Source organism: Diadema setosum, chromosome 2, assembly GCF_964275005.1.
Source record: "Diadema setosum chromosome 2, eeDiaSeto1, whole genome shotgun sequence".
NCBI lineage: Eukaryota > Metazoa > Echinodermata > Echinoidea > Diadematoida > Diadematidae > Diadema > Diadema setosum.
The window spans coordinates 5024408-5051735 of NC_092686.1; the positions used below are offsets into that span (position 1 = coordinate 5024408).

General features: G+C 38.5%; 1 protein-coding gene across 1 annotated transcript in view; it reads right to left on the reverse strand.

Annotated features, from left to right (window-relative positions):
- The window catches only part of LOC140237831 (inositol 1,4,5-trisphosphate receptor-like), a 170799-nt gene that overhangs the window by 40073 nt on the left and 103398 nt on the right, over nt 1-27328 (reverse strand). The window contains exons 17-32 of the mRNA XM_072317764.1: nt 26685-26885; nt 25879-26130; nt 24988-25144; nt 24304-24451; nt 15826-16025; nt 14829-15317; nt 13396-13584; nt 8428-8529; nt 7446-7583; nt 5859-5984; nt 4547-4747; nt 3675-3926; nt 3218-3343; nt 2250-2378; nt 1514-1634; nt 787-962 (exon numbers count right to left, since the gene is read on the reverse strand). Coding sequence (XP_072173865.1) covers nt 787-962; nt 1514-1634; nt 2250-2378; nt 3218-3343; nt 3675-3926; nt 4547-4747; nt 5859-5984; nt 7446-7583; nt 8428-8529; nt 13396-13584; nt 14829-15317; nt 15826-16025; nt 24304-24451; nt 24988-25144; nt 25879-26130; nt 26685-26885 — 3007 coding nt within the window. The remainder of the gene's footprint in view (nt 1-786; nt 963-1513; nt 1635-2249; nt 2379-3217; nt 3344-3674; nt 3927-4546; nt 4748-5858; nt 5985-7445; nt 7584-8427; nt 8530-13395; nt 13585-14828; nt 15318-15825; nt 16026-24303; nt 24452-24987; nt 25145-25878; nt 26131-26684; nt 26886-27328) is intronic.

Consider the following 27328-nt stretch of genomic DNA (forward strand, 5'->3'; position numbering starts at 1 on the left):
AAAGACAGAGAGAAAGATGGGAAGTTAAAGGAAGGATAGAGAGCAGACAGAAGAGAGAATAGGAGGGATTGAGAGAAGAGGGTAAGGGCATAAAAAAGGATGAAAAGACAGATGGAAAATAAGATGTAGACCAAATACAAGAACGAGATATGGGAGAAGTTAAACAAAAGAAAGAAAGAATGTAAAAAATCATAGGTTTGATGACACAATATCTGGATTAAATTGCTAAACTCTCCTCCCACGTGCACATATCTCTGAAAAGAGTACTGGTATGTAGGAAATATTGGCATCCACCTCAATTCCAACAACTATAAACCTGGGGTACAGATTTCTTTTCTACATTTCCTTCTTTCTTTATGACCATGATACCCAGGAAAGGTGTGATACATGCACACTACAGAATCATATTTACATATTCTTTTTGTATGCATGTGTGTGTAATGACATAATGTAACTCGCTGGCCAAGATTGAAGACCTTCCACACAAGTGCTATCTCAACAAGTGCTATCTCACACTTTAATTTATCGGGTCAGGAAAATCCCATACAACGTACATCTTTCAAATCAAAACCTGCTGAAATGCATTACCACTGGATGATCTAGTGTAACTACAAGTTCAATTATTGTTGATATGCAATGTCACTACTGTGTATTTATCAATTGCTCTGAAGCTGCATCAAGTGCTTTGCTACTGAGAGTCGCTCCCATTAAAACACATGCACAACATTGACGTCTGATTGTTCCCATGGCAACCCCTCCATTCTTCCCCTCCCAAAACTGGGGTACCTGGAGGCCCTCGATGATGGTCCTGTAGTCCCGTGAGATGGCCATCATGGAGTCTCGCCGCAGCCGGCCCTGACTCAACCAGTGCCTGGTGTGCTTCATGAGGGTCTGGGAGCGGGAGAACATGGTGTTCACCTGGCTGTCCAGGTCCACCGGGATGGCGATGCCACGGTTCTTGGCTGGCGGGGTGAAGGAGCAAAAAGGAATAAAAAAATAGAGGCAAAGAAGGATAGAAAGAGAGTGACAAAGACAACAGACAGACAAAGACAGCGAGCTGGAACGATATTCATCATTTGACAAGTTTGGCAATAATCTTGTTTTGGTAGACCCAATTTCAGTTAAGAGTAGCAAAATAGGGAAGCAAAAACATCCCAGAGTTTTGCTTCCCATTCAAATGTATCAAATTGAAAGTGAATACGAAGGTTACAGAAAGATAAATAACAGCCAAACAAACCTTCATACCTTATTGCTTGAAGTCTGATATGATCAATTAGCATTCACAATTACATTTTACTGTGTATGGACGTACAGTGTAATGGGTGTATACTTGCTACTCCATGTACTGTACATTGAACTCAATAGAGGAGTTTTATTTTTTGACTGAAACTGAGCATGAGGAAGAGAGGGTATCAAACTGACCCTAACCTATGGTATGCACAACTTTCTAAAGACAAAACTAGTAAATGCATTCTTTCACACTTATCATAAATATATTGATATGTATGCACACCTATGTCAGTCAGCGTCTTGATGCAGTTTTCAACATGGTACTTCTGTTGCCCTGATAACCACGAGCACAGAGAGACGCGGAAGGCTCCCTGGAGCAACCGCACAAACATTGGTTGGTGGGACTGAGGAAAGAGGAAGAAGAACAAAAAGGGTAAAAGACAAGATACTTGTTTACAATTATACAGAAGAGTTATTTTTGATGAGCTAAGTCTTCACTTACCAGATTTGAAAAAAAAAAAGCCAATAATAATAAAATGCATGCTTTCATGTACATAATGTGTATACACGTATGACTAGAGCTGTGTTTTTTTAATATCCACATTAACAAATTTGCAACCCCTAAAAAAGAAATGTACTTACCTAACTAAAGTTTGATGAATTGTCACCAACCTTTTACGGTGAAAAAAAAAAAAACAACAACAACAAAAACTAATCATTCAGACTGTGGGCTTTATCATGAAATGGTGGCACAATGCCTCAAGATAGCCTAGGGCATCAGAGGAGTCTAAATTTGCATAAGTTTATTAATCTCTTCAGCATGATGCAAAGTCCATTTGTCCCCTTTACATTTTTTGGGGCTACATCTGGCAAAGAAGATATCGTGAAACAATCACTGTTACATCCCAAGCAATGACTTCTTGCTGTTTTGATCTCTTTGTTATTCACTTAGACCCAGTTGATTGTTTTAGATGTACTGTAATCACTGAACATGACAGGTTAAAGCTGAGCGTCCTCACCTGTACAGCCGTGCTCTGATCGGCAAAAGGTGAACTGAAGAAGGTGGTGATGATGTTCATGATGGTCTCGGTCACATATTTCTCTAACATGATGTCAGCGTGCTTCCTGTCTGTCGTTGCATTGCAAACCTGACAAATACAAACAAATGCACAGAAATATTATTGAGTCATTAGTTTTCTTCTTCTAAAGAGTAATTTTGCCTCTGATATTTGCAAATATAAGAACATTTATCATCATCATCACCATTATCATCATTGCTACTATTACCAACAGTCTCAGTAACAGAAGTAAGGATCACTATCATCTTCATCGTCATCATGATCACCATCGACATCATTATCAACATCTTGAACCATCATCTTTGTCATGACCATTACATTTATCATCATCACCTTTATCATCATCTTCATCATCATCATCTTCACCATCATTATCATCTTTATCACTATCATCATCATCATCTTAATCACCATTATCATCTCTAGCATCATCATAAGAACTTCAACATCATCATCGCTTTAATCATCATCATTAATCTTCTTCTTCATCATCATCATTTTTATGATGACGATGATAATGATGATTCACAGCATTTTTATGGGGCCATACATTTGTTCAAAAAACTTTCAAAGGTGCAGACTCCTCCAAAAGAGTTAGTAATTGAATGTCAGGTGAAAAATGTGAGTCTTAAATGAAGTTTTGAAGTGCTCCAAACTGTCAATTTCATAGAGAAATGATGGGAGAGATCATCATCTTCATCAACTTTATCATCACCCCCATCATCATCATCATCACCGACATCATCAACATCATTACCATCATTACCATCACCATCATCATCACCACCATTACCATCACCATCACAATCATCATCACACCCTCAACTACCACTACCTCCCAATTTCTCAAACATACACATGCCACATCCACTGCCACACCCATGGTGTATCAACTCTTAGATTCTTACCAGGGCCATGTCCACCAGAAAATTCTCAAAGAGGGTCCACATGTGATTGCTGGTGTAGATTTCCTTCATCTCAACCTCAGTGTCCACATAGCAGTGGTTCAGGAAGTTGATGTAGGCATTCTTTACCTGTGTGGAAATATGATTCCAAGAGAAAAAGTTTCATCTGGACTTTTTGTGACTTGAAAATGTGGTAAACACTCCTTGTATGCTTGAAATCAATGAAGACAACTACACAGGTTTATGTAAGGGTTAGCTTTTGATGAAAGAGTCTACAGTGCCTGTTCCTCTTGGGTACAATGGCCTCTACCTGAGTGTGCACTTCACATTTAAATGAAAAACATTATGCCTTTGAATTTATCACAGTACAAAGTTGTATCACAACTTCACGTGACTGTGTTTCGTTAGTTTGGGAGTGTTTCAGTGTGCAGATTCAGAAGGACCATTGACGACTGATTACCTCTGGCACGCAGTCGATGTGGGTGACGACCCGCACGATGTCGTCCAGCGGCAGCAGCGAGTGGCACTTGATCTCGGTGTAGACGTTCTTGCCCTCCGTGCAGCAGGCCAGGAGCTGCACCAGGTGGATGTGGTACTGGGAGGAGCTGGAGTCATCGATGCGCTCCCGCTCCGACCGCATCATCTTGATGAAGGAGTGGAAGGAGGCCTTGTCATTGTAGAAGAGGAGGACGTCCTCCCCAGCACTCACCAGCTGTGAATGAGATACAAAGAATAGATGTTGCTCTCAGATTGTTTTTCACTTTGCTACTATGACCTCTTTGACTTTTGACCCTCTGAAAGTTTAAACGACAGAATTATCAACAATTCAAAAGTAGGAAGGAGGGCCTGTAATTATATAGATCAGTCAGATTTCCTCCCCGGCTCTCATCAGGGGTGGATAAAATATGGAGATTGATTTCTTGCTTTTCTCTTGACTGCTCTGACCTATTTGACCCTCTGAAATTTTGGACCAAGGAATTATCAACCATTCAAAGGTAGGTAGGAGGCATCGTCATTGCAGAATGGTAGGATATTCTTCCCAGCTCTCATAAGTTGCAGATGAAATACGGTGATTAATTTTGACCTCTGAAATTCCAAACAGTTGAGTTATCAACGATTCAAAAGTGTGAATGAGGCTTTGTCACTGCAGAACAAGAAATATCCTCCCTGGCTCTCACTAGCTGTGGATGAAAAATGGTTATTAATTATTGCTTACAACATGCTTTTACTTTACTGCTCAGACATCTTCGAGCTTTGACCCTCTGGAATTTCAAATGGTTCCTGTTTTATTTGTACTGACAACAAAACAATTGGGACCAAATCCTAACTCACCTCAGACATGACCATGTCCTGCGTCTTGCGGATGTACTGGCCGTCGGCCTTGACGATGGTCTGCAGGAACTTGAGGTACTGGACGTGCCGACCCTGGGTGGCGATGTGGTGTACAAAGCTCTGGACAACCTTCTCAGACACCTCGCTGCACAGCTGTACATTGTCCATGTAGATGTGCTGCATAGTCTCTGCCTCCAGCAGCTTTGGTAAAACAAAACGAAACAAAACGAAAAATAAAAAAAAACGGAAGGAGAGAATGTTTTATAATCTACGTGTAGATCACGTTCACTTGTATAATAATTTGTATTCTGTCTTCCACTAACAAGACTACTTTGCCCTTTATAACGGACGAACAGCTACAATGAAAAAAGGCATAGACAAAGTAATGCTGCTGCACTGGCATGTGATCTGCTCTATCATGGCGAAAGTGTTCTTTCCTAGAAATATTAATCAAAAAGTAGTTCTACTGTCAAACGCTGCCAGGTAATCAGATTCATTCAAAGAGAAGTACTTTTATCTTCACACAAAAAACCTGACTGAATATCTCTAGCCCAATAAAGTTCTTGACTCTTTTATTTTTGATGAAGATGAAAAAAAAATCATGCTGCCATTGAGCTTAATCATCATGTGACAACACGAAAAATTTCAAAGTCGTGATTTTCCACAAAAACATGCTTGAACATATTCCATCTCCATAAAGCCATTCTCTACAACAGTAAGGTCACCATCCATTTTAACTCTTCATGTGCCATGGTAGAAGCCCCCTGTGTGCCACATTATTCTGAGACATCAACGTGGTCATGCTTTGAGAAAACATTCTTTTTTACAGTCTATGTAATTTCTATAGATTTCCGTTAAGCTGGACAAATAGTGAGTAAAGTTGTAGAGAACATGGCAAGCTTTGTTTTGATGTATTATTGTATGACAAATCTGTTTTTTTTTTTCTTTCACATGACCAGTAGTTACATTACTGGGATAAAGGCATGACTTTTGCACACAAAACAGTGACAGAAACTTAAAATTTACTCTCAAATCCAGTAGAGAAGACCTCTTGATAGTCAATCACCTCATAAAGTGCAAGCTATATATGAGAGGAATGGAAGCGCAAGAAACGCTTTCATTGTACCGTGGCATTTGGCAAGTTATCGATTGATTGGGTGGATCCGTGCGTTTGAGCAGAATATGCAAAGTTGGCACGCCGTCGACTTAACGGACTTGTGCGAACGTGGCACATAAAGAGTTAAAACACATAGGAAAATGTCAATATCTGTTATATTCTGTATCACGGCAGTGCATTCAAGCTTTGTATTACCCCAGGGTTCAGGAAGAGGTCGATGTGTTTGTGAAGCAGCAGCTGATTGGACGGATTCCCCCAGCAAAAGTTCTGGAGAAACTCGTGGGCCAATCGCATCAGCTCATTCATCCTGGTGTCAGCAACCTGAGCCATGTGTAAAAATGAGGGGAAAAAAGAATGAAAGACAGAGATAGCTAAATGTCACAAAGAAATTGCACAAGTCTCAGCTATCGCTATAATGTACTTGCTGGTCTGTTTCGTTTTTGTTTTGTTTTTTTGTGTGTGTGCAAAAGTTTTATTTTTTGTTTCTTCAAAAGGGAATTTGGGAATTTGATGGTATTGTATCAGCTACCAAGTGGATGCTCACAAGTAGATAACTGGTTAATGTATTACTACCAATGAAAGTATTGCAAGCACACATGTATACATTGTGGCAAGCACTCACATATTTGAAATAAATTCACATATCTACATTTATTGGTAATAGGTATCAAGTATGGTAATGGCACTATAAGTATTACAATTTTTACGAAATTTTAAAAGAAACAGAATGTTCAAGTCAGATCTTTCTTTTTGTTTTTCTTCAATACTCAAAAATAGAGTTGTTCTCAGCCTTTGGCACATGTACCAGCATAAAATGGCCAATACGCAATATGATGCACAAACAATTTCAAAAACTACAAATGTGCACCGTCCACTAGGCCCATTCTGCTCCATTACCAGATCTTACCAACAAACATGTCAACATCACCTCTAAAACTAGGCTACCAAAACATATCCCAGCGACCACTTTTTCCCCGTGCAAACCAAATCTCAAGAGAACCATTGCTTTCCCTTACAGAAATACAGATTTCATCTACGTGTAGAAGATTCCCCCCAAGAGAATAAATCTCCACACGAAATATCACACATTAGAATATGACTTTTTCTCTCTCCTTTTGACAATCTCAAAAGCATGCAAAATAATCACAACAAAATCTGAAAACTCCTTCCTTCTTTAGTTTTGATTGTCCATTGTCAGTCTACATGACACTTACAAACATGCTGTTTGAATTATAGTCTGCATTACCAGCTTACACAGCTTAATAGCCAGAAATTCAGAAGCACTCTTTTCAAATGTCCTTGTACCAAAACATTACACAAGTTCATGATTTTGTATGACACTTACTGTAATACGTCTAGTTTTGTCCACCTGCTTCTTGACATATAATGCGAGGTGAGAAAAAAATAAATAAAAAGCTATCGCACCATCAAGTTCTGGCAGTCAGGGAAAGTAAGTATTAACAAATGTCACCCACATACTGTACATGTATGCTGGGAAAGTTCCACTAGTGACAGACATGAATGTTACTGAGGTATTTGCAGTGAGGTGTCACACAACTTTGTATCGCTGATGAAGAGAATTTCAATGTGCAGAACACTGTCAGTGTCAATTCACATCACATTCAGGATTATTTCAACATACTCCCGTGTTCATCATCAACTACAGTCTGGAAAGATTGAAGAGAGATATATGCCAGAAAGGAAGATAGGAGAAGATAAAGTGGAAATATTTTGCTGACTTCTGAAGGGTCAGTGACAGAGGTCTGGGTAAGACTCCCCCACCTTGTCATACGGTATCTGAAGCAGCTCCAGGACCACGGCGTGCGCCCCCATGTTTCTCAGCAGTCGCTGCTCGTGCTTTCGGTTCTTCCGAATCCCGCCACTGTCGGTGATGCACAGCCTGCTCAGCCTACACAGAATCTGCATGGCAAGTAAGGCGGAAGAACAGAGAGGGGGAGGCGAGAGGCATGAGATCTGGCTATTTCATCACCATTTTGATACGACATGAATGGCTGCTCACAATAGGGGCACAATTTCAAAATTAAAAAAAAAAAATAACAGTTGGCATTCTTTGTGTCAGCTTGCAAGAAAGATGTTCCAATTTGCATACCATTTGAATGTGATGCATCACATAACCACATGTTGTACATTTGTCATCATTTTATCATATTTACACCCAGACTAAGCCCAAGCAGTATAACCACACAATCTTTTTTGTTTTGTTGTTTTGTTTTGGGTTTTTTTTTGTAAAGGACTTTGGAAAGGCGAGGATTAGGCTTTTTACTTTTTGTGAGATACCAAGAAACCACTTATGCAATACTACAGAGCATGCATTCTAAGATGAATTCAAAGTTTACTTGATGAAAATTGGTTTTGGAATGGCTGAGATATCCAAAAACAGAGTAAAATAAAGCGATTGTAATTAAAGGAGAGTCCCACCTTTTTATTAGCATTTCTGTTTTGCGTACCTTGGCCATTTCAAAATCAATTTTCATCGAATAAACATTGAATTCCTCTTGGAATTACATGCTCTTTCATTTTTCATAAGTGGTTTCTCATTATCTCACCCAAAAATGTTAGAAACCTGAAGTTAGGTCTCAACCAAAACTACACGATCCCTTTAACTAATCTGAAGTTATAGGGCAGTGTCATGTGAGCCAAACTTTTGCCCTCTATCTATGTTGTATAATCCTCTTCTGATATTTCTCACAAAGGGACGCATCAGAATATCCTGCACTCTTGATCAATGTCACAGCTCACATACCTGCTGGATGGTCTTGTAGTTTTTGGCACTTGTGGGGTCAACGGACGGTCCAAGGTCAAGGTCAATGGATGACCCTTCGCCAGCACTGGTTGACTGGGTCATCTGGAGAAACATGGGGAAAAAATAAATATACTGACAGGTCAAAATAGCGAAAAAATGATGTACAAAGTTGCAGAAACAATGGATGAGACTAAAAATTATATAACAATACCCACACACAACCAAGAATACTAGCATGGGTATTAAACTACATTGTAAGTTTTTCAGATATTTTACATTTGTAAATTGCATTCTAGCAATGTTGAGACTAGGTTGATGTCTATTCCACTTGAGTGCATTAAACCTTTAAAAAGCAGGAAAAAGTCACAGCAACAGGCATACCAGTATTAATTATACACACAAAGTAGTTATTACACTTACTTTCCTTAGTCTTTAACAAAATTAAAATCAAGTTCTTGCAAAATATTTCAGAGGCTATGAAAAGCAGATGAATTTATATCATAATGTATGGTTCTATCATTTTTTTTTTTAATCGTTTGGTATTTGTACTGGATCAGGGAGGATGATATTGGTGGATATTGCAACCTTCCAGTTGAATAGAGGGGTGTAAAAAAAAATGGACCTGAAAGAGATGAACACATGTGATTTCAGAGACATCTTTCAATGAGGACTTCTACTCATATTCATGACTTGATGATGCCCCCCCTTCAAAAAAAAAACAACAACATAAAAAAAAACAACTGTCTGTTCCATGTATGACTGTTTTCATGTAGAGGTCCTTGCTGTAATAAATAATAGCAATAATAATAATAATAATAATTATCATTATTGTAATGATGATGATGATGATGATGATGATGATGATGATGATAATGATAATAATAATAATAATAATAATAATAATAATAATAATAATAATAATAATAATAATAATAATAATAATAATAATAATAATAATAATAATAACAGTAATAATAATAATAATAATAATAATAATAATAATGATAATAATAATAATAATAATAATAATGATAACAATAAAATATCAGTTTGGAGCAAATTCATGGCAATAGTGGTCCCACAGTTGTTCCTTCCTTATGATACATGTAGGAACTCGTGTGGGCCAGCTCATCTGACTTTGAGGCCCTTCCTAGACACTTGCTATAGAGAGCATACAGAAAGCATGTGTCCACACTAGTGAGGCTGCCATGCATTGGCCACCAGGCATGCATCGTCACAAAGCAGCCGTGTGTTCTTTGTTACAAAGCAAGAGAGTGACTGCACTGGCTGCACATTGGTGCTAATCATACATGCTTCATAACTCTCTTATGACCACAGTTTAAAAATGCTATCAACACTGTACATGAATAAGTTGCTGATGGGACTAAGAGAGTTAAAGTCTCTGACCAGCCAAATTTACATTGTAACTGCAATGTCATTTTTGACCATCTATCCAATAACTAGGCACGACTCACATTCTACTGTAAATGCAGAACTACATGTATTTCTAATAAATCTATTATCACGAATGTTGTGCTGGGAAGCACAAATTCTTAAACCTGCAAAAAATGTCTTCAGATTTTCTTAGCACAATTTGACCAGGTTGAAGAGTGAGTTTCATCAGCTGCTAGATACTACTGCAGTTGTAGTAGTGCATGTGTGTGTGCGAGTGTGTGTATGTGTCCTGGTACTCATTTGAGGACATGTGTGTATACTAGTGGCTCTCCGTGCAGGTCATACACTAGAATGGATCATTTGTGTACCAGTGCATTCTGTATTTCAAGTTTAATGCATTGAGATGTCAAATCAAATTCTGATTTTTTTTTTTCTTTGTGAAATGGATAAAAACATACTGCAAGAAGTTGCACTAAACAAAATTAAGAATCACACATGTGTTTTTTGAGCCACTCAGCATGAAAATCTAAAAAGAGATGATTACAGTAAAATGTTTGCTAATTAGCCATTGAGTGAGCCAGATTCAATGTTTACTTTATACAAGACCAGGCGCGGTGGAGCACCCCAATTTGCATCTCATTATCGCCCCGTTCTATTTGAATTTCCAACGGGCATCCACGGCTGCCCGAAACTGTGTGCATGAAAAAGTCAAATCTTTACCTTCTCCTTGTGCCGCTATGCGTGCCGCTAGTAAACTCAAACTTCCCACACTATCTAAGTTTTTAAAAACCTTCCTTTTGATGAAAAAATTATGAAATTTGCTGCACTAGAGCTTAAGATATTAAAGCATTTTGAAAATCACCTCTCGCAAAACATGCTCTCTGTTTTTTTCCGACTGGACTATGGCCGGGCTCCAATGTGTCCGAAACTGGCAACATAAGTTCATCAGGCCTCAATCCATATAATGGTGAAAGTTTTCGCTTTGTACCACCTGTACTTTTTGAGAAATCAACTTGTTTCTACAGGGTTTGGAATAGAAAATTGTAGTCCGCGAAACAATTGAAAATAACGTCATTTCTTTTCCCGTAATATTGGGCATGCGTGGTACGTGAGATTCAGGATTTCGTGCTCATTGTTGGTTTGCATGTGACGCAGTCAATTTTGCTGAGTGTCGCACGGCGGTGATTGCTGAGCTGCTGCCGCGCACGCTGCATGCAGCAATGCGTTGTGTGTGCTGTGACATGCAACGCCACAGTGACGCGATTAATTATACATGGGACCGACCTGTACGCTTTGCGTTCGTGTCATTTTTGACATCACCTTCTGTTTTTTTCCGACACAACCATGGCCGGGAATATTATGGTATGAAATTTAAAATGCAAGCAGATAAATAAATTTTGGTGTACTTTGTTTGAATGGCGCTTTTGTTCCGCAATCACACTTCGTGAATTTTAGGATGATTTTCGAGGCATATTTTTGGTAATTTTGCTCGCCAGGTTTTCGCTAAAATTTCACATTTTATCATTGTCAAATCCTTTAATATGTTATATGTGCATATTCGGACATGTTTTCAAATTCAAACTAACTCAATTTTAATCCGAAAATAGGTTTCCTGAAATTGTTATTAGCTTGAGAAGTTGTTTACTTTTTCTCAACTACGCGAGTACATGTTGTTTACTTTATGCAAATGAGGCTCGGCTGCCGAAGGATTTCTGCGAGATAATTGGGGTGCTCCACCGCGCCTGAGACATGTCTGTCAGTGCATACTGCATGTGTACTGAAGCAAGTTTTCTTTGACCATCTATCCATCTATACTGTTTGAGCATTAAGAATATACATAACAAAGAAACAGGAGTGCTTTTATACCCTATCTGCCTCATGTTCAATTAGGAGAATTTCTTAATTTAAAAAAAAAGCATCATCATGACACTGTATTTTATCAGGACACTCCATCTTCACATCCTGTATACAACACAGAATATGGTGCACTACAAGTGCTTAATAGTTGATAATCATAAGTGGTTATCAAATCTATGAGAATTACACATCATTTTCCTGTTACACATTCTATTACAGGTGTATCTAATTAAATCAAGTACAACGTGCATTACATATACATTGGCAAAACTTGATGACATCTCACCCTTACATGTAATATTGCTGAACTGAATGTAACCCGTACCCACAAACAATGTCTTCAAAGCAGTTCACGTACATGTACAGTATATTTCTAAAATGTCTGAGTTTTACTTTACAAGAAAGACTGCATCAGCTACATTTCATCAGTAAAGTGTTGTCCTCTTTGAAGAATACCAAGTCAGTTGTCTTTTCTACTTGTTTTGTCGATATTGTCATTTTGTAATTTGGTGTTTTAATCTCTACTTGGGCAGTCATGCAAGTGAACAAGCATGCTTCTGGAGGACCGGTCATATCACCTTTTTTTCTTTAACTTCACCAGGACAACACGGAAGCTTTACCACACACACCATGTGACTAGATTTTACAGGATTAAAGTTGCACTGCGCAACATGCGAAGGAAGCGTGTTATCAAACTCACCACATCGTAATCATCGTAGACATCCTCTCTCTTTTGTTGTTGTTTTTTATTTGATATTTGATACAAAATTAGAGTAACACATTCTTTAATAGAAACAGTACTCTGATGCACAGTCACTCACAATCATTCTATTCATCTAAAAAATACATGTACATATTTAGAATAGAAAATATTTAGAATAAATTATAGAATAGTTTGCATTCCTTTAACAAGTCTTACTTTTAGATAACATTTTAGGAATTTCTGAGCCCCTACTGTAACGAGACTGACAATAATTACAATTTACTGGATGTGCACACCAAAATTAATAGATCCTACATCCGACTGGTTGATTCAAAGTTGTTGCTACAGTACATGTAGTTACCACTATTCCAAATCACTGTAAGCTATTCATGTTGTTTTAGCTACTACTATTGCAAGCATAAAACCCTTCATAAAAGTCAAAAATTAATGTAGGCTTAGCTTTGTCTGTCAATCTGCCTAAAGGAAAAATTACCTGTGAACATTAGCTTAAAAGGAGAGTGTACTGCAAAAAAAAAAAAAAAAAAAAATGAGATTCAATAAAATCATGATATAACACATCAAAACAGTCCCATCAAATACAGAGTATCAAAAGACAAAAAAGAAAGTCATGGCCTTGTAAATGCATACATGCCAAATTTGATAACTGGATATTGAAACATTTTTTGAGAGGGGAAAAAACAAAAACAAAGACAGAAGCATGAAGCAAAAAGTCCCTTTGGCTGAGGTCCAGAAATTTTGCATATGTTCAAAATTTCTTTGCAGCAACAAAAACTGTTTACAAATTTGATTGCAACTTTTCAAGAACCTTGGTGAAACCTAATATTTTCAGAAATTTGCCATATTTGCAAACATCCGGCGCTTGCTGAGATACCAAGAAAAGTGTAGAACATTCCTCCACAGCAATGGAGGAGTGCTTTGAAGAAGATGCCTCTGCCAAATTCAATAAGATCTAGCGACGACGAAACAATGTTGTTTCAGTTTTGCAGACTTACCATCTTGGCCGCTTTGGATTTCTTTTTGGGTTTGTCATCATCGTCATCGTCCTTCTTCTTTCTGCTCCTGTCCAGCTTGCTCTTGTAGACCCAGAGCTCTGATTTCTCAACGAGGAGCCTCAGTTCATCAAGGTCTGCCTTGATCTGTTTGTAGTTCTCTCTATCACTCTTGGTTACCAGTAATTGCACCTACTCAATGGAGACAGGAGTAAGATTAAAAAGAAAAAAAAAAAAGGGAAGATGAAGTTTAAACACTTGTAATTGAACACTTTAAAATCAGGTATCATTAACATGCAAAGACAATTTAGATATCAGAAAAGCTTTCAACAAAATCTGTTTCAATTTTTGTGTTACCATTTGCAAATTATAGTTTCTCTTATCTTTGATAATTCTACGATCAACATGAGCATCTCTGAATATTGCATACTTGAATGTTATGAAAAACCCCTCCAGTCATAACTACCACAAGAAGTCAGTATGAAGAGACTCCTCATCCTCCCAACTCCCTCTTCATCCCCCACCCCCTCCACATTCTCATCCTCCTCTCCCATCTCCTCCTCCATCCCTTCCCTTCTTCCTCTCTTCTCCTCCTCTCTCATCTTGTCCTCCATTACATTCAATCTTCTTCTCCTCTCCTCCTCCATCCTTTTCCCTCTTCCTCTCATTTATCATCTCCTCATTTCTCATCTCCTCTTCAATGCTTTCCTCCTTCTCCTCCTTCTTTCTCCATCTTTTTCTTTCTTCTTCTTGTCCCCTCCTCCTCTCTCATCTCCTCTTGCATCCCTTTCCTTTTTCCTCTCATCTGCTCCATGCTTTCCTCCTCCTCCATCTCATTCAATCTTCCGCTCCTCTCTCATCTCCTCCTTCCTTTACTTCTTCCTGTCCTCTTTCATTTCCTCTCATTTCTCATCTCCTCCTCCTCCCTTTCCTTCCTTCATCTCCTCCATCCTTAACTTGTTCCTCTCCTCCTCCATCCTCCATGCCTATTCCGCTCCTCTCCTATACTCCTCTCTCATTTCCTCCTCCATTTCAATCAATTTTCATCTCCTCTTCTCTCCTCCATTCCTTTCTTTCCTGTCCTCTTTCATCTCCATTTCCTTCCTTTCCTTCATTCTCTCATCTCACTCATGCTTCCAACATTCCTTCTTTCTCTCCTCCTTCATCCTCCATCCCTTTCCCCATTCCCTCCTATTCTTCTCTCTCATCTCCTCCCCTTCTCTCACCTCTTCCTCTTCTTTCATTTCTCCTCTCCTCTTCCATCCTCCCTTCATCCCTTTCCCTGTTCTTCTCCTCTCTGTCCTCCTTCCTCCTTTCTGCCATCATTTCTTCTCATCTTCTTATAGTTACTCTTTTTTCCTCTTCCATTTTTTCTTGTTCTTCATTTTTTTTTTTTTTTTTGGGGAGGGGGGGGGGGGGGGAAATCCCTTTCTCACCTGTTTGAATGCCTGGAGAACTTCCTGTCTCTGGCTGAAGTGTCTAAAGAGGAGTTGGAGTGCTCCGGACACCAGGGGTGGGTAGTCGTGCATGGTCAGGTGCAGGAGCACTCGAAGGAAAGTCCTCCCGCCCTGACCGTCCAGATCCAGGTCGGCTCCGTCCATCTGCCCCTCGAAGATGCCTTCCGCCTGGTCCCCAATGGCCTCCAGGTTGATGCCCGAGCCGTCCGGGCTGGTCCCGCCGCCTCCCGTTGTTGACCCCGGCGTGGTGGTGTTGGTGTTGCTGTTGTTGCCGATGAGGGGAGGTGGGGCCGGAGGTGGGGGGTTCTCCACCGAGCCGTTCTGGTTGGGACCCTCGCTCTGCTGGCCCTGCTCTTGCTGCTGCTGCTGTTGTTGTTGCTCATTTGAGTCTTTAGTTTCATCAAAGTCCCGTTTGAAGATGGAGAGTAGGCAGGAGATGCGGTAATCCAGACGCACGTTCAAGATGAACTGCAAAAATGAACAGCACGTTACAGACGTCACTTGACATCCACAACTACCTGACTTGTTTAATGCCTGCATGGTGAAAAATTTATTCTAAATATTGCTGTTATTCACTTTTCTGTTCCTTTACAATGAATATGTAGTAAAAGGTTTGATAGAGCAAAAATAAGATGTACATGTACGTGTACATATCATCATCACATAACATGCCTTGTAGATGTACAAATCAAGTAATGGTTCATTGTATAATAATAGTAAAAGTTTATCCCTTTCTCCATCTGTCAATATGTCATACAATGCAACTCTTTACAGCTCGGGCTTGCTACAAGTACATGTATATCCCTTTCTCACAAAGATAAAGGAAAGGGAAATGAATGATACATTGTACATGTGTTATAGCAAAATGAAGATATACACGTAAACCTGTATGAAAAAAGATTCTTCCCTTCATCACGGCCTGTATGATAAATTCTAGCCATTTCTGATCGACAACCAAACAAAGTTCTGCACATACTTGCAGGATCTGGATGATCTTGAGCTTGGTCTCCATCACACGTTCATCCTCCTTGTTGGCGGGGTCCAGCCGTGGGCTCTTGCTGGACGGGGAGGGGCTGCCGGGACTGGCCAGTCCCGGGGATGGCAGGCCGCTCCCCAGCACCATGTTTGTCATCACCGCCCCGACGCCGTGGATCGACCGCAACACCCCTCCCTTCCCTGGTACCGCAGCATATACACAGACAGACAGGCAAACAGACAGAAAGACAGTCAAACAGACAGAATCATGTGTACAAACGTACATACATACACAAATATAGATACCACACACATGGGCAGAAAATACAATCAAAAAGCATGATATTACTATATGAAGTATTGCAATAAAATGTTTACACTACTGTCTCAGGTTTGCCATCTTCTGCTAGATGTGTTTGCCTCTTTATGTGTCAAACTTGCAAAGTTTATATCATTCATTCAAAATTTACAGAAAGAAATTTAGTATAAAACCAACTGATCAGTAGGCCTACAAATATCAAGCATTGTGTCAGGAGAGTGACACTCCCGGTGAATACTTTAGACATAGAGCTTGCATTGCACACTACCACTGCATATGTGTAATCAGGATACTGTGCAAAATATTGGGCAAGTTGACATTCCCCTTTTCCCAATTTGTTGCATGGAAGTTGAGGGAAAAACATGGACTCAATGAAGCTGGTAGCAATGGAACTTGTGGTCAAAAACGTAGTAAGAAAGAAGACATGATCAGGATGTGACATTTTCCGGAAAAATGAAATGTTCATGTCATGAGCTCTCAAGGAGATGAAGCACATGTTCAGACATGGTGGAAATTTCAACATCATGTTTCGTACTTCTTGAGGAAATGCTGAGGACATTCATTCTGCCATCTCAAATTCCATATGCATATTCTCGTAAGGGCTACTACCCTTTTCAGACAGAATATAATGCATGCATGTATGACATGGGTCGGCTTTATCCATTTCTGAGAAAAATGAGTACCGGTAACACTCCTCGGTCTTAAATTCCACATACAAGCTCCTGTAATGGTGACTATACCCTATTCAGATGGAATGGCACGCTTTCATGACATGGGTCGGCTGTTTCCACTCCCGAGAAAATGAGAGAACACTCTTTGGTCTCAAGTTTCTCATACACTCTGACAATGGCTAACATCCTTGTCTGTCAGATGGAATTCATAATGGTAATATGAGATGGGTAAGGTTGGGAAGAGCTATACCGCCACTTGTAACTACTACTGCTGGTAGAAAAGCTCTCTGGAAGCTCGCGAGAACAATTTCCTCCCTCGATCCCATTGCCATTTCTGTGGAAAATTCACTTGAAATAGAAACTAGAGAGCTTGTATCTTGACAATCTCAGTTCACTTCTTGGTGGATTGCTAGCAACTTAGATGGATGAGTTCCATGAAGGCCAATGTGTAATGGTTGCTGATAAATAAAGAAATATTGCTTCAATTTTGTTTTTGACAAGTTACTGTATTCTAGAAATATGCTTGTCATCTCTGTGTACATGAGATGTATTGGTACACATCACTGCTAGGAGTATACTACTCAACATACAGGTACAATGTACAACTAGCAGCACTGATTCACAGATAAAAGAATTAATATTAACACTGAGCAAGGTCTGTAAAAGCTTTAGAAATAGATGAGGATAGATGGTATTACGGTACCCCGAGAATTCAGTTGTACACATGCAAGCTTCAGTGAGATCGTGATTTTGTGTGCGAATGTACAGCATAACTGCCATTGCTGCGATTCATAGAGTACCATGCAGTACATGTACAATGTAGTTTCTAGATTATGACTCTTTCGTGACAATCTATCAATGTTTATGACTCCTTCTTTGAGTATTTGCTAAAAGGGCATCATAGATCAAAACAGCAGCACACATCCTGGCCATGCAGAAGTGCTGTGACTCCCATCTCATATTCAAGCTACCATCATAGTAAACTTTACATGAAGCTTGGTTTTTGCCTACAACATGATAAGAAAAACTCGCTCAACCCCCCCCCCCACCCCACCCCATTCCTGCTATGGTTAAAAAGGAATATACTCGGGCAGGTGTCTATGGGAAATGCGCGCTGTAGCAAAATCAGTCCCTCCTCAACAGGCTATTAACCCTAATCAGGCTGGGCTTTTTTGGCTATGCTATATCTGGGGGGGGGGGGGGGGCGGATTCCGCCCCCCCCTTCAGATCTCGCCTATGGAACGCGTGATCGCGCCGAAAATCGGCACACGCCACGCCCGCGACGTATACTATCAAAATGTATAATTGCTTTCTCCGAAAAATTTTTCTTATATTTTATATAAATTAATAATTGTAATTTATGCATAAAATCAGTTTTGGGCTCTAAATCACTTATTAATGCTCTAATTTCTTTTTTAAAATGTTTCTTGTATCATTCTCCTGAGACATAGGACAAAAAAAAAATCTGTATCTAAATTAATTTCTTATGTATTTGATTGTTTTTTTAATTTCTTATGTATTTCTTTGTTTTTCGACCTTTTGTTTTTGTTTGTTTTTTGGCCAAAATTTGTCACAGACATTTTTCGAAGCTTTATTATGCTAAAATAAATTAATTTCGTCCATTCTAAGTCAAGATATGAATTTTTATGTGAATTAATTGAAAAAACACAATTTGCATTGGATTTGTACACAAAATCACGTTTTGGAGCAATTTTGGGGTTGACAAATTTTTTTCGAATGGGCGTCGCGTCAAAACGGTACGCGCGGGCGCAACAATTTTGGTCTCAAAAGTTGCGCGATACTTGAAAGAAAAAAGTCATGAAACATCGCAGCGGGAGCTTATCGCGCTGCGAAGATATTGCGCGAAACGTCAAGGGGGGGGGCGGATTCCGCCCCCCCAGCCTGATTAGGGTTAAAGCTTTGGCGAATGTGTGTCATCGCTTGCCAGCATATATTTGGTAAAGTTTAATTTTTGTGAATTTTGCATGTGGGGTGCTATTCGGGAATTTAACAACACAAAAATATCAACTCTGATCCCGACATGAATGCAATGTGGACATGACTAGCACATCTACAAATTTGTAGCTCTATTCATTATTGTACTCCACAATCGTGAATTTCACCACTCGCAAAATTGTCGGGAGCTCCCAATTCGCACAAAAAAATTAGACTCCCTAAATATATGATAAAATAGTAGATACATTTTGTATTAGTAGCTATTATTACCCGTATCAGGTATCTGAGCTGTGGTTCTGCAAAATTGTATTTCCCTCGTACTACGCGTGGGATTACGCGCCATCAGGGAGAAGAGGAGCAAATTTTCCATATTCCCTGCTTTGGCAAATGCCTACGGGATTTGCGTGTTAAAAACGAGGGGAATATAGCATCCGGGCACTTGAGCTCCCAGTGAGGAAAATTTACTGTTCATGGCAGTTCTCACAGAGAGGTTTTGCGACGAAGGATTAACACGTAAAACTAAAGGACGATCACTGTTATGTGTAAGCTGGCTGTTCCTATATCCTATGCGTGCCGCACACCCGAGTCTCGCGACGGAGGACAGATTCCCATAGGTTAACACGTAAAAACATTGTAATTATTTATTTTACTGCTCAAGATGCCTAAAATGGGTAATAATGATAATATGGACTGTCTACTTTCGGGGGATACAACATTAATTGCCCTCACTAGAATTGTATTGCCCTCGTCTTCGATGTTTAGTTTAGGCAATAAATGCCGTATCCCCCTCAAGGCCAGTCCATATTATATTAATAGCACTGACTTGAAAAAGAAACCTGTACTATAAAAGCTTAAGAGAGTTTATAAAGTAGCTCATTTCAAAATATCATCATGTAATGTTACATGATACAGTCAGAACGTATATCAAGGACTGTATACATCAATAACAGTATTCCATCATAATGAAACGTTGCAGCACATAAGTCATTTTAGGCTGCCTTTTTATGAACCATGAAATATATAACAGCATCAAGAAAACGTAAAATACTGCAGTAACGAAAACGTCAAATGAAAAGAAACAGGCAACCTTGCAAAATTTGCAATTAAAAAAAAAGCATTTTACACAGCATGGCAGACAACACATAAAGAGAACTGGGAAGAAAAAGCTGGTAAGCATGATACAGCAATTCTATTTTCCTCTTCAATCTACAAGGAACCGCACTGGCTCGTAAAACTACACAGACGCACACTTTGTACAGAATGAAACATGAGATGGCATGGTTTAATATGACATGCACACTGTCTATGGAAATCCATGCGAGCATTTTCCTCATCAATCTGTCAGTGTTCCTGTTTTCTGATTTTTTTAAAAAAAAAAAGTTTCCCCCTTGGGTGGGTGGGAGGGAAAACAATGGACTCATTTTTCATGCAGTTGTCTATAGGATCAAGGAATTCTATGGCAAGGAGGCATTTTATGTGATTGAGCATTGAATGCTCGCAAAAAAAAAAACACAAAAAAACACACACAAACAAACAGGTATTTTCCACACTTATCCATACCTTCCTTAGGCGGCTCTGAGTCAAGCGATTAGGCAAAGCATTATGGGTAATATGCATAATAGAACAGAGAGAAATAGCCAACATGTAAGTTGAGATGAACTTGACCGAGAATACGTCTGAACAAAGCCCATATACTTGACACTACATTTCTAGCTACATTCGTATAAAGACATCATTACAAACATATACATGGTACCTACAGTTTTTTACAATGTACATAACATGTGAGCTACACTAAATTGTTGATGAACAAATACATAATTTCTAAATAACTACATTTGCACAAATGACAAACAGAAAAGTTAAATATTATTACTGAAGATGAACACTGATAGCTTTAAACTCATCAATACCAGTGCATGATGAGTTTATAAGTATTGTACAACAAAAACTGACAACATATTCAATGCATGAAAAACATACATGTACACGTATATCTAAAATATAATGTGTGCCAGGGGGTGGTTTATAAAACACAGAAAACAAATTCATCATTTTACAAACTTATCAATTTTTGTTCTTCTTTTCAAGTGTAAGACCCTATATGTAAGTAATAAACTTATTATTAAAAGACAGACCAAATTAATAAAAAAAAACCAACAAAAAAAGAAAGAGCAAGGACAGTTGGTGATATTTGTATCAAAAAAGTAATACCCTCCTCATATATGTCATTGTCTATTCAATAATAATCCAGGTCGCCTTGGCAAGTGTGATGAAATTTGGATAGCAGAATAACTCGCTGGGATAAGAAATGATTTTATTGTTAACTATACTCCCAAATTCAAATTCATGTCAGCACTTCATTTCATTTTTTTTTTCTATTTCAATATGTGAAATAGATTGTTCGTTTAAAGTACATAGCCATAAAACTTAAGTTCTTGGGACTGACAGTTTTCTTTCATGATATTGAGATTTGTTATAGCTGAACAGTAAAAAGTTCAGATTATAATTTTGGGACCCGAATTTCTACTTCCTTTTGACGAGAATTTCATCATAACTGTGTTTTGTATACAATGTATATCAGGAGTACACTGTATCTACGTTTCTTCTCTTTGCTTTTCTTTTTTTTTTTTTTTCAATTCACCACATCTGAAGTAGTTTTTATATTGCATCATCAGTAATAGTAATCCAATAATGATAGGGTTATTCACAATAAGTATCAAAGCATTTTACAAAAAGGTAGTTATTTACATAGAATTACATTTAAGTATTAATATCAACTTAAAAGCATACAAAAATATAACATTACTGAACATTAACAAATACAATGTGGAGTTACGAATCTTTGACAATTTACAGAATGAGTACAATAGGTGTACATTTGACGTTAGAATGAGGTAACTTTGGAAGATTCTATAATTGGCAGGGGTAGCACATTGGACACTTTGAGAGCATATATTTGTGAAATAAACAGTTTTTCTTTTTGGAGAAGATAAACAACACCTGTATTTCAAACAGAATAAAACAAGTACTTAGCTGACAAATCAAAGAAAGAACAGAAAAGCAATTTCTTATAAGGAACTGTGCTTGCTGCAACAAGAATATTTGTGAGTAATTTTGGACTGAGTTTACTGAGTGGCTACTTAAAAGAAGCATACATATAAAGGAGATAGAGAGAGATGAGTTTTGTGGTTGTAAATTATAGGTCAAACTGGCTGATGATGTACTGTATTACACTTGCTTTGTCTCACACAAAAATCTAGGATGCTTTGGGGATAGATGACCATAGCTTGGAAATCTGCCTAACTGAAAATCATAAGTCAAGCTACACTGGAACATTATGCACACATAAAATGTATGATGGACAATACTTCATGGATTCTACATCTACATCTCCTTCAGAAAATATAGATACTGGCTATTACACTCAGCAAAAAAAGAAAGTAAACACTTTTTCGAGGTCATATTTTTCATAGAAGATTTTTATGAAAATCAATGTCTTATATACCAAATTAAAGGTAATTTAATTGGCTATTAAGAATAATAAAAAAAGAAAACTTTACGCATGAGTGAGCACATTCGTTTTGGTCCTCAAAGGCACAAAATTAAAAATTGCAAAAATTGACATGTTCTCTTTCATTTGCAAATGCCCTTCACGATAGTATTGACAACAAAAGACGGGTTTAACACAATGAGAGACATGAATTAAATAGGAAAAATAAGTTTTTGTTCTCTTTATCTCTTTATATCCTCTAAGAAAAAGAAAGTGGGAAACTAAAGGGGAAAATGAGAATTTTTTTGTCAAGTCAATCTTCAAATGTCACAGGGAATAATAAGCATGAAGATGATTAAATGAGCAGAATTTCTTTATTTTTTTTTTCTTTTAATCTAGTGATTTAAGAATCCATGTGACAATTTCCAGAACCAAACATCCTTTACAATATCCTAATTTGAAAAAAAACCCCTCAAATTTCTACTATTTTTGTTAATTATTACTTCTTCTCTTATTTCATTTGCATTTAGATTTGACATAAGATGCTTTATTTTTCTCCACTATTTTCAGCCTTCTTTGATCTTTTGGGCTTTAAAGATATTATAGAGATCAAAGGTTTACTTTTGCAACTTAATTTATGTTTCTTTTTGTGTGAAATTTGTTGTTTGTTCTCATTGTTCTGTGGAAGAGCACATACGCATGAATGGCAACTTGTTCAGTTTTGCAATTTTACTTTTGTGCCCTGAAAAAGAATCATGTGTAAAGTTTTTCTTTTTGTTGACCTACCAGGTTGATAGCCAATTAAATTACCTGCAATATGGTATATGATACATTAGCTTTCAGCCAAATACTCTATGGGAAGTCTAAACTTGAAAAAGCGTTTACTTTCTTGTTTTGCTGAGTGTATATCAATTAATACATTACAAAAGCTGTGAGTACCTCCATACAAAATCAAGGCATACAGGAATTTTGAATCTGTTTAGATTTTGCTGACATGATGACTTATGCAATACCTTCCATGCATTTGTAGTTGTTTCCCTTTTAACATAATCAGCACACATAATCAAGTCCCTTCAACAATCACTGGTTATACAATCATACAATTGTGCTATCTGCCAGATCGCTATGAAACAAACATAGTTAGAATAGAATTCACTGGCAGGGAAACTACAAGCCGCTTTATTCACTCATCAAGAAAAGAGAGAGGGGAAGGGGGGGGGGGGCATGAGTTAATCGTAGATGGCAGGTAATCATAACTGGTAGTAGTCAGGACTATGGAGGCATACACCAGCCTAAAATGTTCTATACAGTCCAGCTTCGGTTTTCTGGCCATGTTGGGACCAACACCCATCCGAATGAGTGATACGGCCAGATATTAAAAGTGAGATAATACTCGAGCATGATACTTTTAAGCAAGCTGGGTTGGCCTATACTCTACATAGGGCACTGTTAATTTACTATTAGTAATACTGATATACACAATATTATGCAAGCTTATAATGTGGGAACAAAATGGAATAAGGTATTGGTGAAAATGCACCTTTCTCTTGGCCTTTGTTCCTTCTGGCAACGATACTTTGGTTGGTATAAATGTACATCGTATCTTTAGTGATCATCATTAATGTCCTGGATATTTCTTTTTCTCCTATATGAAAGAGAATCATTCTTTTGCACTTCCGAAAAAGTCTTGCACCCAAAACACAGAGACAACCATGTGGCAGTCAATGTCTGGATTATAAAGAGATCAAAAAAAGTGATGGCCTGGACAAATAAGACCTTATTATTATGGCCACATAACCGAGATCAGACTGTACATCCTGAAATGATGTTTTTTCATGCATCCCCTCACGCCGCCCTTTCTTGGGATTGTGATAGTGCATCCTCAATACTTTGTATTATTGATAACATCATTTTGAGAGTGCAATGGCAACACACAAACACTCACATACAGTCACAGTCCCACACACACAGACACACACACAAACACACATTTACAAATGGCAAACGGCGAGACCCCTGGACCTCGGAATGCGGACTCACCTATCTCGCGGGTGGGGTCAAGCTTCCCGAGGGCCAGGCCGGACGCTGGCGTGCAGTCCAGGATGGACAAGAGGGTCTTGGTCAGTCTCAGGAGCTCGCTGAAGCTGTAGAACCCAAAGTAGATCAGGTTTTTGGCCAGATTCACCACCTGGTGAACAAGTTACAAGAAAGAAGGCAAAAAGTAGAATGTGAAATAAATACCAAAAAAAAAAAAAAATATCAAAAGAAGTCTACAAGCAAAATTACTGCTGGATATAAAAATCATACCTTGTCATAGTAATGACAGTAATGGAAATACTATACAATGGTAATCATTATCATCAGCATCATCATATTAATAATCATAATCATAACCATAACCATATTCATAATCTTGGTAAATTGCTTGGAAGGAAAATAGCAATCTATAGGAACAGTATATCCACCACTAATGTAATGAAACCTCACTGTGAAGCCACTTTGAAAATGTTCCAATATACATCCCTCATATGGCCATGGAAAAGTATATGCACCAAAAAGTAGAGAATTTACCCCCACAAAAAATTACAAAAACAAGCATGATTTCTTTTTGTATGCCATCCTTCCTTACACAGCTCAGATATTGAATAAAACTTTAAAACACAAAATTTGAAGCCACTGGCAAATTATGCACGGTAATAATAATGCCATCCAAAGTTAACTAACCTCAAAAGTGAGTTTATTCTGCTCGCTGTTTGCAAATGACCATGTTGCAGACACAACGTTACAGAGGTAGTTCTCCACAAACTTGATGGTGTCAGAGAACTTTGGCCTGACGTCCTCCTTGGCTTGGGTGTTGCCGACATTATTGTGAGAGTCATAGCTGGAAGACAACAGAAATTTCAATTTTTTAAGCAATCAGACACACTCAACAATAAAACGAATAAACTTCACAACATATATGAAATATTGACTCATAACTTTGCTTGAGTACAATAAAAAGAAAAGTAAATCAAAAGGCTGACAGGAAAGAAAAGACTTCTTCTAGTCATAGGTATTAAAGGTCAATGTGATATTCAAAAACATGTATTGTACATGATAATCATATTTCCCACTGAAACTGGACTACTTTCAAGTATGAATCTTCAATGGTTTAGTCACAAAGCATGACGTATAAATGCTTTAATGCTAGGTTACTTGTAAATATATACCATTATTAAAAATTAAAAAAAAAAGACCTCAAACTAATCTGAACAGGAGGAATCCTGGAAAACTGCATTTATAACAAATATCTCTACACAAGCAAAACAAACTATTCTTGATCTTCATCTACAGAAAGATTAAAAAGTAATAATCAGATCTTTTTGTTATCACGAGGACAGACCAACCACGGGCAAGAAAGGATATGAAATCAAAGAATGAATCGTTGCCTGCCCAGCAAAAAAGGCCCTAAGGCATGCTGGCTCAAAGAAATTACAAACAAAATGATAGTCGCTTCATATGAATGAGCTCTCAAACATTTGTCAAATTATGTCACAAAAGAAAATTCGATTTGGGGGTGAAATTTCACGTAAGGGCCCTTCTGTTGGGCAGGTGACAAAATACAATTCTACTCACTCCAAGATGGTGATGTGGGAGGGAATCTCGGACCAGAGGCGGGCGTACTTGACGGGCGTGACCTGCTCCTGGGGGTCCCGGTCCACGTGCATGTGCAGCATGAGGCGGGTGAAGGACGCCCTCAGGTCGTAGGGCAGCGCCTCGTCCGCCATGCAGCGCAGGATGAGGTTGATGTCCAGCTGGATAGAGATCTGGTTGATGGCCAGGTACTGGCGGTCAAGACACATCTGGGAGAAGAGATCCAGTTGGTACCTGGCAGGCGGAGAGGGTGGCAGGAAAATTTGGCATTGACAATTACATTCGTAATTTTGCATCTTTTCATCTCTAGTTTTACTTGTATATCTAATGTTTATGTTTAGTGTTTCTTTCTATAATAGTTTGCAGTTTGAGTTTTTGGTTTGAGTTTTGGATTTTACTTTGTATCCATTGTCTGTTCACATTTGGCTTTGCTGCCATTCTGACTTTTTATGCATTTTCTTCACAGCCCCTGACAGATCTTTTCTGCTGATTGACAGCTTTTCTTCCTTGATTTCTGATGAAAAGAAATTGAAAGCAAATCAAACTTCGCAGAACAGGTGCATTAACAAAATCTGTCACACAGTGCACTCTCGATATAATGAACCCAATAACAAAACTCTTGTGACAATGAGTGAAAATTCAGGCCCCAAAATTACTGTCTATATATTTTTACATACTTATTAGCTATAATGGCATTTTGATACATGTATAACAAAAGAAAACTGTCGGTTTCGAGGACTAAGCTACAACGGGAGTTGCCTGTCTCTACAGGCAAAAGATTTACACACCTGTAATAGTAGAGCACGTCAGCATCCTCCTTCACCCCCTCGGCTGCACACATGGCCAGCTCCCGTACCCCCTTGGACCTCGAGCCTTTGTCCCAGAAAAGGAAGACCTCCTCCTCTTCCTCGATGCTCACCATTGGTTCCCCTGGCACCCCATCCTCCCCTTCCACCTCAATCTCCACCACTTGCTCCATTATCACCAGCCTGGAGGGAAAATTTTAATAATCATTATATACAAATAATGTACAGGTGAGAGTGCCGTAGTAGATATGCAGCACACTCGAGGGTACTTGCAATGGTGTAACATGCAGGGAGCGCAGCCGAGTGCACGTTGCACAACATTGTGAAAACCCAAGAGTGAGCTGCATCTCCATTCATGTCACAAACTTAATCCTGTGCATTATTTGTTTTATAAAATGGTTCTATGAATTACTTTCTTTCACCTTTATGGGTAAAAATCAGTCAGCTACATGCAGGACTTGCAAAGTGAACAGGAAATTGTTTATAGTAAATATGTGACTGAGCATGCACTGCTTAAGTTTGCAATTGTGACGTCAGTGAGTGTGATTACGGCAAGTGCATTAACTCTTGTCATAACCACCAACAATCACACTACCTAGAATATCAATTCGACTTCAGTGGTGGGC